Source organism: Enoplosus armatus, chromosome 20 (genome assembly GCF_043641665.1).
Source record: "Enoplosus armatus isolate fEnoArm2 chromosome 20, fEnoArm2.hap1, whole genome shotgun sequence".
Lineage (NCBI taxonomy): Eukaryota > Metazoa > Chordata > Actinopteri > Centrarchiformes > Enoplosidae > Enoplosus > Enoplosus armatus.
The window spans coordinates 15,807,844-15,820,371 of record NC_092199.1 but is presented as its reverse complement, the minus strand read 5'-3'; the positions used below and the strand labels follow the sequence as shown (position 1 = coordinate 15,820,371).

The 12,528-nt window shown below is 47.0% G+C and overlaps 1 protein-coding gene across 9 annotated transcripts; it reads left to right on the top strand.

Annotated features, from left to right (window-relative positions):
* The first annotated feature begins 9,254 nt into the window (after window positions 1-9,254).
* Window positions 9,255-11,586, top strand: sox9a (SRY-box transcription factor 9a). 9 transcript variants are annotated; one of them, XM_070927619.1, is made up of 4 exons: window positions 9,289-9,843; window positions 10,070-10,320; window positions 10,519-10,755; window positions 10,789-11,586. In XM_070927619.1, the coding sequence occupies exons 1-4, from the start codon at window positions 9,416-9,418 to the stop codon at window positions 11,346-11,348; spliced, it is 1,476 nt and encodes a 491-aa protein (XP_070783720.1). In that variant the 5' UTR covers window positions 9,289-9,415; the 3' UTR covers window positions 11,349-11,586. The 9 variants fall into 9 exon arrangements, with proteins under 9 accessions (XP_070783728.1, XP_070783720.1, XP_070783726.1 ...); XM_070927625.1 differs by having other exon boundaries at window positions 10,519-10,773; window positions 10,849-11,586; XM_070927623.1 differs by having other exon boundaries at window positions 10,519-10,783; window positions 10,835-11,586.
* The last annotated feature ends 942 nt before the right edge of the window (window positions 11,587-12,528 follow it).

The following is a 12,528-nucleotide window of genomic DNA, read 5'->3' as shown; positions in this document are numbered from 1 at the left end:
ATGGTCATTAAAACTATTACTATCATTTCCTCAATGCAACAATGGTACAATGGTAGTCTTGCTGCTTTCATAACCTCAGATACAGCATATTCTGATAGACTATTTTTGCCTATTGGATAGAATGAATGTAGAGGGATTCACCATGCTTTCTAACACTGTCTTTAGGAAAGAAAAAGAAGCAAGTCACTCACACAAGTCCCCTGTTCGGCTGATAAAAGGATGACCTCTCACTGCACCTCCTCCTCCCCGTGCCCCGCTCCGTTTTGTGCTCTGTGAAGGCTAGGCTAAGCCATTTTGATTGCAGGAAATCAGACTGGGCAATTTCCTAGCGCCACATGTAACACTAGCACGGGTGAGCCAGGTTAGAGAGGCGAGAGTGGCACCGTAGCATTGTGAAGAAAAGAGGTATGACCCGTATGGGCACAGAGAACTGGCGCTATCCAAACAGTAGGAAGAAATCCAGCTTAGAGTTATTATTGAGGCTAAACAGATCGGACTGGGCTGTCGTGTTGGCGGAGAGTTATGGAGTGGACATTTTGAGTCAGCATCGCAGTAACTACCGATCTCATTTCCTCCTCAGAGCGATGCAAAATGACTTATTGCATGTTCATGTGTTGTATAACATAAACCATTTGGTGGATTATTTTATTCAGAGCTAATTCAAGTGCAGACATTTTTTTTTAGCTGGAAGTGGGGAACTAGAACTCTTCATTAAGCTACACAAGAGAACAGTATTTGAACTGGCAACATGGCTATTGCAAAAACATTACGGAGCTGATGTTTAAGGGGAAATAAGTAAAGTTCACTGCTGGTTTCAATGACTAAAAAACAGATGTAGGGGGTTGCAATTTCTTATGGTGATGGCTACGTCATTTACTACGTGATAGCTCTTTAAAGCCCCAGCGGGCATGACCTCACAAATTTGAGAAATTCAAATCAAACCTCGCAATTGTGGCTTTAAAAAGGTAAAGTGGAGGTAACAAGTGATTCCTGACAATGGATTTGTTGGCTCCCATCTGAATCTTATTTAGACCGGGGCTGCGCCTCATGGAGACAATCACACAGGGCTTTTGGGAGATAAACTCTGGTCAGAGAGGCTTAGTTTGGAATCAGATGATCAGGATACTGGAGGAAGACTCTGACAACGTGGAAGCTCGCAAGGTGATGGGACCAGATGTGGCAAATCAGGGCTGGACGTGATGCCACAGCTGGCTTGTTTTACATCAGCACAGCGTGGTACCACAGTAACATTCATGCAAGCTCACACACACACACAACGCACAAAAAGTAGATCTAGTTCTGCCATTCTCACTCAAACACACACACACACACACACAAATGACGCAATGCTGCATTCACATTGTTTTAGTATGCGGTCGCCAGCACACCACATGTTTATTGGTTTAAAAAATATGTTCAAAGAGCCTGGATGGGGATTGTCATGAGGACAAATCAAATACTGACAGCATTAGCTAAATGACGGACGTTCACACGCTTGTGCACCTGCTGCTGTTGTGACTGCCAACGGTTTTATTGAACATTTTGGAATTGAAGAAAAAAGTGCTGAAAGACACAAGCTATTTAAATGTTCTGCTTTGACTTCCACTTCGAGTAATTACAATGGAACATAAATTACTATATTAAGCACTGTGAAGGGAAATGCTGAAATGTACTTTTTGATATTTTGCATTTCTAACAAAGTCACCTTGGATTTTGGATGAGGTGTGATTTAGAATTAAGTGTGGCTTTTAAAATGACCTCAAAATACTATTTGCACAGGGTTAAAAGTGGTGTTGATCAACTTCTTGGTGATCTGGAGACAAATTAATGGTTTGTATTCCAGTGTCCAGTACTCACATGGGAGAGTCACAATTCAACAATTTCTATGTTGAGTTTTGAAGTAAACAAATGCTCAATCATATTCACACGTTTTAACACGTTTTAGTTTGACAACACATGGAATTGATACAAGTAGAAAGCCAACATCATCCTTCATCCCCACTGATGTCTCATTAGCCTGCCATTATATTACACTACTGTAGTGGCAATAGAAACCCTGAACAATCCAGAGAAAGTGCACTGGACATCTGGAATCTGCACCCGCTGTATCGCTCAGAACTGCAAACTCACTTCTGTAGCACTCCACAATGTCCCGAAATAGACTAAGGGGGCAAAAGGGTTGAAGCAAATCTATGTTAATGCAGTTCTTATGCAGCAAAAGTGAAAATAAAAGACCCCTTAACTGCCATTGTGTGGCACTTATTAAGCAGGAATACACACATATGCCGTGCAGCACACGCCAATGTCAGAGTCCTGCAGTCTGCACAAGGCTGCTGGCTCTGGGTTACAAGACAAGAGAGGCGGATGCTGACCGGCTCAGCATGAAAGCCTAGAGGCGGACGTGTCTGTGTTTCACCGGACCTCCTTCAGCAGCCCTGCCCCTCTCACTTCACGCCATCTCTGCTACTTTACACTTAAGACAGGAAAGTCCCAGTACTGTACTATATACCTATACTTTCTGGCCCAGCCCTCTTCCCTCTATGGTGCGTGCTGGAGAGACATTGTGCGTTGACGCATGTCAGAGAGAGGCAAACCAGGGAAAAGCCTGAAAAACAGCTTGAAAAACACGAGATGTACCATATGAGCTGTATCTACTGATAGAAGGGCCTTGTTTACATTATGCAAAGATGCTTCCGCTTAGCAAGCCACGCTTTCTGCCACTGCAGCTGTACCGTTGTGCATATTTGTGAGGGGATCTCTACGATCAGACGTCGGGGTGATATGAATACACTGTTTCTCAGAGTAGCTGTCCTTGTTTAAATACATTTTCTAGAGAAACAATATTATGAAATGAGCGAGAAGAAGACGGATGACTGCAAACGTGTCGAGAAATTAATGACATTTGATTTCTAAAAAGTTCTTGAGACATTGATTTGGACTCATCTCAATGAACAAATCTCACCCGAACACGACTTTACAACTACTGGATTGATTGCCCTGAAATTACATTCAGCATGAACAAAAACAAAATCTTGCTGGTGGAGAAACACTTGTGACATAACATCTACGTTATTTTATAGTATAACAGTCAAAAAGTCCTCTGCAGAACGAATGCAGGATTAATGTCAGAGGGGAGATGATTCTCACCGCTGTTTGCCAAATGGCTTTTCTGTACGGCCAACTTGGCGGTGACTATTTATGTCATTAAACTTTTCCAAGTCTTCCTTCCTTTTAAAAGTGGTCCTTTAATCCGGATGGCTGCGGTTAGAGCAGGATGGAGGTTTCAGCTGAAGCGAGCCGGCCAAAGCAGCGAGATATCATCACCGTTTCATTAAGTGGAGATCTCTCTGCGTTTCACAGCCCTGTGCAGGAAGAGCGCGGGTTTTCTGTCGGACGGCAGCAGTGACACGCCCTCATTCAAGTGTAAGGAAGCAGGTTTGATCCCTGTCAAGTAATGACACATTTGACAAGGCAACTTCTGGTCTTCATGCACATTATAGGCAACTAACTGTAAGAGTGGCTGAATACAGAGCTGAAGAAAACAAATATGAAAATAGCAAACACTTTGCCGTGGTTGGTCACTAGCTGTTCGCTACCTCTGTTCTATTCATGTGTCCCAGGAAGCCGTGACCGTGAGCCAACGCAGCAAAATGGAATTCAGCCATCATTCAGTGTGCACTCTTGTTGTTGAACACAAAAAAAATGACTCAAGGTCTGCTTACTATCTTTTGCCGAGTTGTCCACCACTAGTTGGTCAATGTCAGATCCGGGGAGGACGGATCTGGCATTGTGTGAATCTGAAGACTGTGAGATGTGGGTGAAAGCTCCAGAAACAGTTAGTAAGTGGACCTTGAGTTAAGATTTTATTGTTGCCAGTTGAATATTGTGTTATTCATGCTGTATCATATGTATAGCTCAGTGTCTTTAGCTTTATTAAGTATGTTTTTGTTTGTTTTTTGTTTGTTTGTATGTGAAACACCACTTATTTGAAGTATTTGATGAGGCATCTTCTCTGGCTAGAATGAGACGCTCACAGTTTGCTTGTCAATCTAAAACTGCACATGCAGCTAATATTAGATTTGCCTCCACCTGACACCTAATAACCCTCGTAAGCACATCAAATCATTACACCCTGCAAGGCATCAATTAGCGTCAACCACAACTGTAAAGACAGAGAGGGGCCCACTGCTGGCCGACAGACGAGCTGTAACTGTTACAAAGGAGAGAGGACCAAAAACACGTCATTTTAGACGTCTGCCCTCCCTCCCTCCCTCCCTCGCTACCCCGTCCTGCCTCCGGCACAATTCAATAAGCTGTAAAAATGTGCTGCGTTATGGTTGGACGTCCTCTGTCGCTCAGAGTAGCGTTTCGCTGCATCAGAGCTTTTCTCCCACAATCTCCGCCCGAATCATGGGTGCTGCTCTCCGTCCAGGGAAGGAAGGAGAGAGGGAGGCAGTTTTCCAGTGGCACGAGCCATCCGCTGACAACTGCCATTCTTTCCCCCAAAAACCACCCCACACACACACACACACACACACGTCCTCCCTCGCCTAAACCCAAACAACTGCTCAGCATTAAGGTGTGGATCTGTCATTAGTTAGCTTGGCCTGGCTGGGTGAGACCATTGTTATTGTTAAAAGCGAGGGCTGTTTGCACAAGCCATATCTTCGGAGGGAAATGGTACTCCTCTGCGGCTTTTTCGACTCAGCCCGAGTGGATTGGGTTTCCTCTCGCTTTTACAACCCCTCGCGCAGTGCGGTACGATCAGCTAATGCATATATTTTAATCAGCAACCACTCAGGTTGCTGGGAAATATGTCCAGGGGCATGAACGCGATCAGGTCCGTTTTCTACTGGATTCAGTCCGGAGACGAGCGTCGATTCGCTGACTTTTGGACAGGTTTATCTAGGATGATTGTCAGCCCAGGTTTTGGCTTAGCTAATGTCATTTTAAAGCAAAAGAGAGAAAAAAAAGCGAGGAAAACTGAAATATTGAATCTTGGATTGAGACAGAAACAGAGACATGGAGGGAGAGTCAGGCAGCGGGAGTTAGGTCAGTGATGGATGGCAGACGGAGCAGTCTTCCCCAGGAGTTGCCTCGGTCTTTTCTAAGTGTTGTTCAAACAGCATGAGGGGCAGAATGACGTTCGGTCAACAGACACCCGTTGCCCAGACGCTCAGATCACAGCGGAACAGACACACAGGCTCGCGGAGGCCATTAATCACTCCCAATCTTCTAAGAATGGCACATCACACCTATCTGAAGGCTCCAGGCACCGAGAGATGATTCTTGCTGAGGTATTTGAATAGCCCTTATCCTCTCCTGCGGTATTTTTTTTCTCTGACAAAGGAAGATGACATCCCCATTTTTAATACCACCTACAATGCCCCGATTTGCTTGGTAGTTTCAGTGAGCACACCAGACCTTTCTGAATAGCAGATAAAAAAGAGACGCAAGCGTAGATTTACAGGTGTGGAACAGTAAAAGGACGCGCTTCTTCCTGAGCCAATGAAGCAAAATCATTGAAGAACTACTCCAACGAAAATACTGTACGAGCATTAAAGACTCACTGTGTGTAGGCTTGAAAGGTGACAATGAAATGTTTCTAGTTTCTAGCACTGGCTTTTTAGACGCAGGTGAAGCTAGTAGCATTACTGGCTGCATTCCATTTAGCTGTGGCAGTGCCAGGAGCCTGGCTCAATGGAATGTCCTACTGGCACACGTAAATGTAACAAATCCATCAATAATGTGTTGTGTTACACTTGTGCATTTCCTCCTATGACTCGTCAAAATGCCATGAGGAAGACCTAAGTCCATGTTCACCTCGTTCGAACCGTAACTACAAGCAACTGACTGACGTTCCCATCAGCCTCTTGGTTGTAATTCTGAGTTGTGTGTCAATAAATTGGTCCCGCCTTTGGAGCTAATTTGGAGCGCCTTTTGAGTGGCCGGATTCAAAGGTCTGGACCCAGGCAAGAGTCTGGCAATCCCTCCCAAAAATAATTTCACTGGGTTACGGTCATTATACCAGGGTTATGCACGTATAATATTAATATACTGATGTTTGAATCTGGCAAATGTTGCACCTTTAAAGTAAAATGTATATCAGAGGCCTGGACAAACATTTGTCACTCCCACAGGTGTGGAGCTCAGAAATGTAAAGCAGGCCCAATGGGACTCCCAAAGAACAGCAGACAGGGTTTAGCAGTTGACTCCCACTGTTTGCACAGATTTTTGACGCTGTAACTCCAAGTCAAGATGAGAAGTTTCCCAAGACCTCACCCAGCCTGCCTGCCTGCCTCTGGTCCTCCCCTACCACCTGAAAGACCACAGAATGGACAAACGCTCCCATCCTGCAGCAGCTTTGAAACCACAGACTGGTCTCTCACACACTGTGCTGTTAGAGATACTTTTTGTGAAAGTTCCCGATCTGAAATGAAACATTAACACTGTAGAGAGTCGAGTGTTATCTAACCGTTGTCGTATGAATCTTTTTTTTGTCTAACTTGCCTTTGTGACACGTGGAGGAGGAGGAGGAGGAGTGTATTCAGGTGTGTTCAACCATATGTTGACAAGATGCCTCGTGGGAGTGGAAGTCATATGTGTCACAAAGTGTGTGTGTGTGTGTGTGTGTGTTTTTACATGTGTGTTTTAGGTATGCAGATCTGCTAGGAAAGGGTTCACTCAGGCTCTTGTTTTATGCATATATGTAGTCGTCCCTCATCCTCCCCTCCCTCCTTCCATTTACACTTCTGATTTTCCTCCCCGTCCCTCCACCTCACCATCTTCTCCCTCCCTCTTCTTCCAGCTTCTCTTCTTTGCAAACCTCCATTAGCCATATTTACTCTGTCAATAGCAACACCATGTTTTCCACCCCTCTGCCCGCAGCCTTGTGAGTCAATGCGTTCACGCCTCTGTAGCTTTACAAGCAAACACGGTTGCGTTTTTGGTGGCCTTGTGTGGCGGCACGCAGCGCACACGCGACCGCAGCGACGTCCCACGAGCTATTAGCGCAGAGCCAAACTGCTCCCTTCTATTTGTGTTCAAAGTGAGTATCTTAAATAAGCATGTCTCGTGTAAATAAACTCGCCGGGGGGAACGGAGGAGTCGCTGATGTTAGGCTTTAGTGTTTCAGAACCACAGGCCTAATTGGTTGGGGAGAGAAAGAATTACAGAGTGATTCAGAGCTTGAGCAAGCCGGACTAAATGCAAACAAGCAACATTACAGCATTCAGAGACAGAAGCATGGAGAAAGAAAAAGTGTCTGTTTGTATCTGTTGGGTGTCCGTACGTGCAGCTCCAGAGCGGCCAAGCAAGCGGCCCGGTGCAGTCTGCTCGACCTGACATCTGTGAGCTATTACAAGCGACTTCAGGTAGCACACGTTGTCCACATTAGCCTGAACCGTGATTTACATTTCCACAACTCCACAAAGCATAATAAACAATCAAAGGGGGTGGGGTGGGGTGGGGGGGGGGGGGGGGGGGGGCGTGTGCAGGCAGGTTACCGCCACTGCGGAACACCTCGGAGGGTCGATCACACTGGTGTTGGGCTGAAGGGAACAAAGGCAGTGTGTGTGTGTGTGTGTGTGTGTGTGTGTGTGTGTGTGTGTGTGTGTGTGTTTCTGACAACTGAAAAAACACTCATGGATGATGCACATTCATTCAGTTGTCCGTAGCGGACAGTATATTTACTCAAGTACTGTGCTGAGGCACTATTTTCTGCAACAGTCTGCTTCCACTCCAATACATTTCAGAGGGCAATATTGTCATTTTTACTCCACTCCATGTACATGACAGTTCAAGCCAGGCCTACAAGTTTGTTTGCAGGATAAGATTTTCTATTCAAAGCATAAAACATGATGTACTGCTCCAGATTAAACCACACAACAGTATGTAAAGCAGTTGAAACTGGCTCCACCATCACCAGCAACATTAAAATGCATCAGAAATATCCATCCAATATGTGGTAATACAACTCTGAAAGGGGTCCTTCTGAGGGGCTTAGTGACTTCTTTTATTTTTTAGATTTTGCAAATGATACTTCTGTGCTTTAACTTAAACTAGAGAATGCAGGACTTTTACTTGGAATAACCAGGTAAACTAACACCTGCTGTAGACATATACTGGATAAGTTCACACAACGCTTAAAAATGTCCTCAACTGCACGAGGAATATTTGGTTAAAAAAAAAAAAAAAGAGTAAGGCCAGTGTGGAAGTTGAACAGTCAGCAAACTGAACAGAATCCGCCATTCAACGGATTATTGCTTCTGTTGTTGGAAAGGAGATGAGCGATACAAATCAGAAGCTGATGTTTGACAGCAACTGTTGCACTGCAGCAGTCTGCCGGAGCTCCCTCCTCCCTCCTCCTCCTCCTCCTCCTCCTCCTCCTGCTGCTGCTGCTGCTGCTGCTGCTGCTCTCAGGGAGGGAAGGGAGCTAGTTTACCGGGTTCCTAGACTGCTGTCTCCCCCTATTGACCACATGATGTAACTGTCTAGGTATGGACCCAGTGTGGAGCAAGACAATTGGAGACACAAGAAAATGTTTTTAAAAAGTAGCAATAGAACGTGTCTGTCGCTGATTAGGATACTACATACAAACATAAGATAATCCTTCTTGTGTTCCAAATTCTTTTGCAATGGATTTATTTCTCTTTCAACATTTTCCTTCATAGCAAAAACTACCAAATATATTTATAAATATTCCATATGTCTGATTAAATGTTGAAAATCACACATTCCCCCACACAGCCTTGTATATATCTGTAGGAAAATCCAGCAGAGTCAAACAGCATATATACTGGCTGCTGGGGAGTGTGTATATGTTTGAGAGAAAGTGACTGTGTGTGTGTGTGTGTGTGTATGTTTTTTTTTTTCTGTGCTGGTTAGGAGAGGGGGGGAGATGGGATCAGATTCCTTTACTTTGGCGTCACATGCTGTCGCCCAATCAGGTCCGGGCTTTCCTGTGAGGCATGCTAACGCTGTTATAAAAAGCCCGCACGCACAACGTTTGCAGTTCAAAGCACTCGCGCGTTCTGGGGATTGTACTTGGAGACTGGGAAGGAGCACTTTACGGTTTCACCCTACCGAGTTGAAAGCGAACTCTTACCAGCTGGCTTGTTTTTGGGGTTTTTTTGCCCTTTCAAGCGCGGATCCGCTTGCAGAGAACACGCTCATCCTAGGAGTCTGTCAGAAGCTCGTGCGTAAAAGACACCCGCTCTCCAGATCGGTTTTTACGCACGGGGAGCAGAAGAGAATCAGCCGCGTTTTTTTTTTTCCTGCGCACTTCTCTCAGTGCAAAGACTTTGATCGAACTCATCCTGGCAAGGTAAAGTCAATTAGTGGCTTTTCCTCTCGCGAGAAAGCAAGAGATAACTCCCCCGTTTCACGCGTAATTTGGCACCAAACCGCTTTTCGTATGAATCTCCTCGACCCGTACCTGAAGATGACGGAGGAACAAGACAAGTGTCTCTCTGATGCCCCGAGCCCGAGCATGTCCGAGGACTCCGCGGGCTCTCCGTGCCCATCCGGCTCGGGCTCCGACACCGAGAATACCCGGCCGTCAGAGAACGGGCTGCTCCGGGCGGACGGAGACTTCAAGAAGGACGAGGAAGATAAGTTTCCCGCGTGCATCCGCGACGCCGTGTCCCAGGTGCTCAAGGGCTACGACTGGACCCTCGTGCCTATGCCAGTGCGCGTAAACGGATCCTCTAAGAACAAGCCTCACGTTAAGAGACCGATGAATGCCTTCATGGTGTGGGCTCAGGCTGCGCGCAGGAAGCTGGCGGACCAGTACCCACACCTGCACAACGCGGAGCTGAGCAAGACTCTGGGGAAACTCTGGAGGTAAGGGTCAAAAGTGTGATGCTCTGCTTTTCAGCTTTTACGCACTGATTTAGGAGAGAGTGACTTTTACCTCGTTTCTGTTTTCACGTTTAAAATCTAACATCTATCCTGCAAACCGAATCAGCTGTGTGGTTCTGATTATTTGCATCGTTTGTTGTCTTTGGAATGAATAGAGCCTTTAAAAGTAGCACACCGTTAATCATTCATGGTCCCTTTTCACGCGCAGACTTCTCAACGAAGGCGAGAAGCGGCCGTTTGTGGAGGAGGCCGAGCGGCTCCGGGTGCAGCACAAGAAGGATCACCCGGACTACAAATACCAGCCCCGGCGGAGGAAGTCGGTGAAGAACGGGCAGAGCGAGTCGGAGGACGGCAGCGAGCAGACGCACATTTCCCCCAACGCCATCTTCAAAGCTCTCCAGCAGGCGGACTCCCCGGCCTCCAGCATGGGAGAGGTGCACTCTCCGGGTGAGCACACAGGTGAGCAGAAAGAAAACTTGACATTTCACTCAGTGCCTCGCGTCCTCCCCGTTTTCTGTTAAGCTCATTCGGAAACCTTAAAAGTTAAAAGTGTGTTCCCTAGCCTGCCACATCCATACTGGTCTGCTTAAAAAGCACTAAACTTACTGCTAAATGAATGTAGAAAGCAAACTCTGATCGGTCTCATTGTTTTTCCAGGCTCCCAGGGGCCCCCTACCCCTCCCACCACCCCAAAGACTGATGTCAGCTCAGGCAAAATGGACCTTAAGCGTGAAGGTGGCCTCCGCTCTCTGGCCGAGGGCCCTGGCGGGCGCCAGCTCAACATCGACTTCCGCGACGTGGACATCGGGGAGCTGAGCAGCGACGTCATCTCCCACATTGAGACCTTTGATGTCAACGAGTTCGACCAGTACCTCCCACCCAACGGGCACCCTGGTTCTGCCACCGGCCCTGGCAACACCACGCCAGTCAGCTACACCGGCTCCTACAGCATCAGCAGCGGCGCCCCCGTCAGCCCGCAGGCGGGAGTCGCCTGGATGGCCAAAAGCCAAAATCAGCAGGGACAGCAGCAGCAGCAGCAGCAGCAGCACACCCTGACCACCCTGGGGAGCGGTGGCGGCGGCTCAGAGGCAGCTCAGTCCCAGCACAGGACCCAGATCAAGACGGAGCAGCTGAGCCCGAGCCACTACAGTGAGCAGCAGGGCTCCCCGCAGCACGTCGCCTACAGCCCCTTCAACCTGCAGCACTACAGCCCCTCCTCCTCCTACCCGGCCATCTCCAGGGCGCAGCAGTACGACTACCCCGAGCACCAGGGGGGCAGCACCGCCGCCGCCGCCGCCTCCTACTACAGCCACGCGGGGGCGGGGCAGGGCTCGGGGCTGTACTCGACTTTCAGCTACATGAGCAGCCCCAGCCAGAGGCCCATGTATACGCCCATAGCCGACAACACAGGGGTGCCCTCCATCCCTCAGAGCAGCCCACAGCACTGGGAGCAGGCTCCGGTTTACACCCAGCTCACCAGGCCCTGAGAGACGTCACACACGAACAATGACATGTACAGCCACACACACACACACACACACACACACACACACACACACACACACACACTCCAAAACACTTTACTCCAGGGAGAGTTCCTCCTCCAGAGCTGCTCCCTGAATCAGACACTTGAATTGGAAGAAGCAGAGAGCTGGACTTGTGATTGGCTCACGTCGTGCCTTGCTATTGTATCTTGATAGAAACTATATATATTTTTTAGAGAGATGAAAAGACTTAGGAAAAATCCTCTGTGAGGACTTATTGATTGTTGATATTTCAGTAGGTACTATGTATGTTTCTTCCTGTTTTATTTCTTCATACGCTGGCAGTTTGTAACCCGTGGGGAGGGGGGGGTGGGGTGGGGAGGGGTAATTATTTGTACCTGTAGATATAAAAACAAAAAGCTTTATATTTTAAACAGTTCGGCAACTAACCACTCATGGTAGTGCAGTATCTGGTTCGATTCCATACAAAGGTTTCTGTTTGTGTTGTTGTTGCTTACTCTTTTCGGTGCCATTCAGCAAGTATGGTTTGTATTTAAGCTGATGGTTGTTGTTTTTTTTTTTTTGTGATGTGTCATGATCATCGGAAAAGCTATTAGGCAATACAGAGAGGCTTGGTTTCACAATGCTGTGCCGTCTTGACTTGGGGGAGGGGCAGGGGGGGGGGGGGGGGGGGACTGCAGCCCCCTTTCACCATCCGTGCCTTGGATTTTTACATTTTCTCGAACTTTTTGTATGCGTGAGTTTGTGTGTGAACGTGTGTGTGTGTGTGCGATGGCCACAGCTGAGATTACACTTACCGTCCAGCAGCGTGCTTTTGACAGCTACAGGAAGTCACCTTTGACCACCCCCCGGGTGTCCCCCTCCCCCCCTACAGTCTCCCACCATGCTGGTGTCCAAAACACTCCCTCCGCCCTTCCCTCTGGTCAAATCCAGTTTAAAAACACTATTTATTTATTAGCTTTAATTTTATTTGAAAGTAATTATTTTGCATATTATTCCTATAACTAATGAATTGTCCTCTTTTCAATGTAGACGGCATATAATTTCCACCCCTCCCTTTTTTTTTTTTTTTTTGATTTTCAACCCAGGGGGTACTTAGACAAACTGGTACACGCTGTAATCATCTTTTTTTGGGGGGTTTATTTATCTTATCTAAATGTCT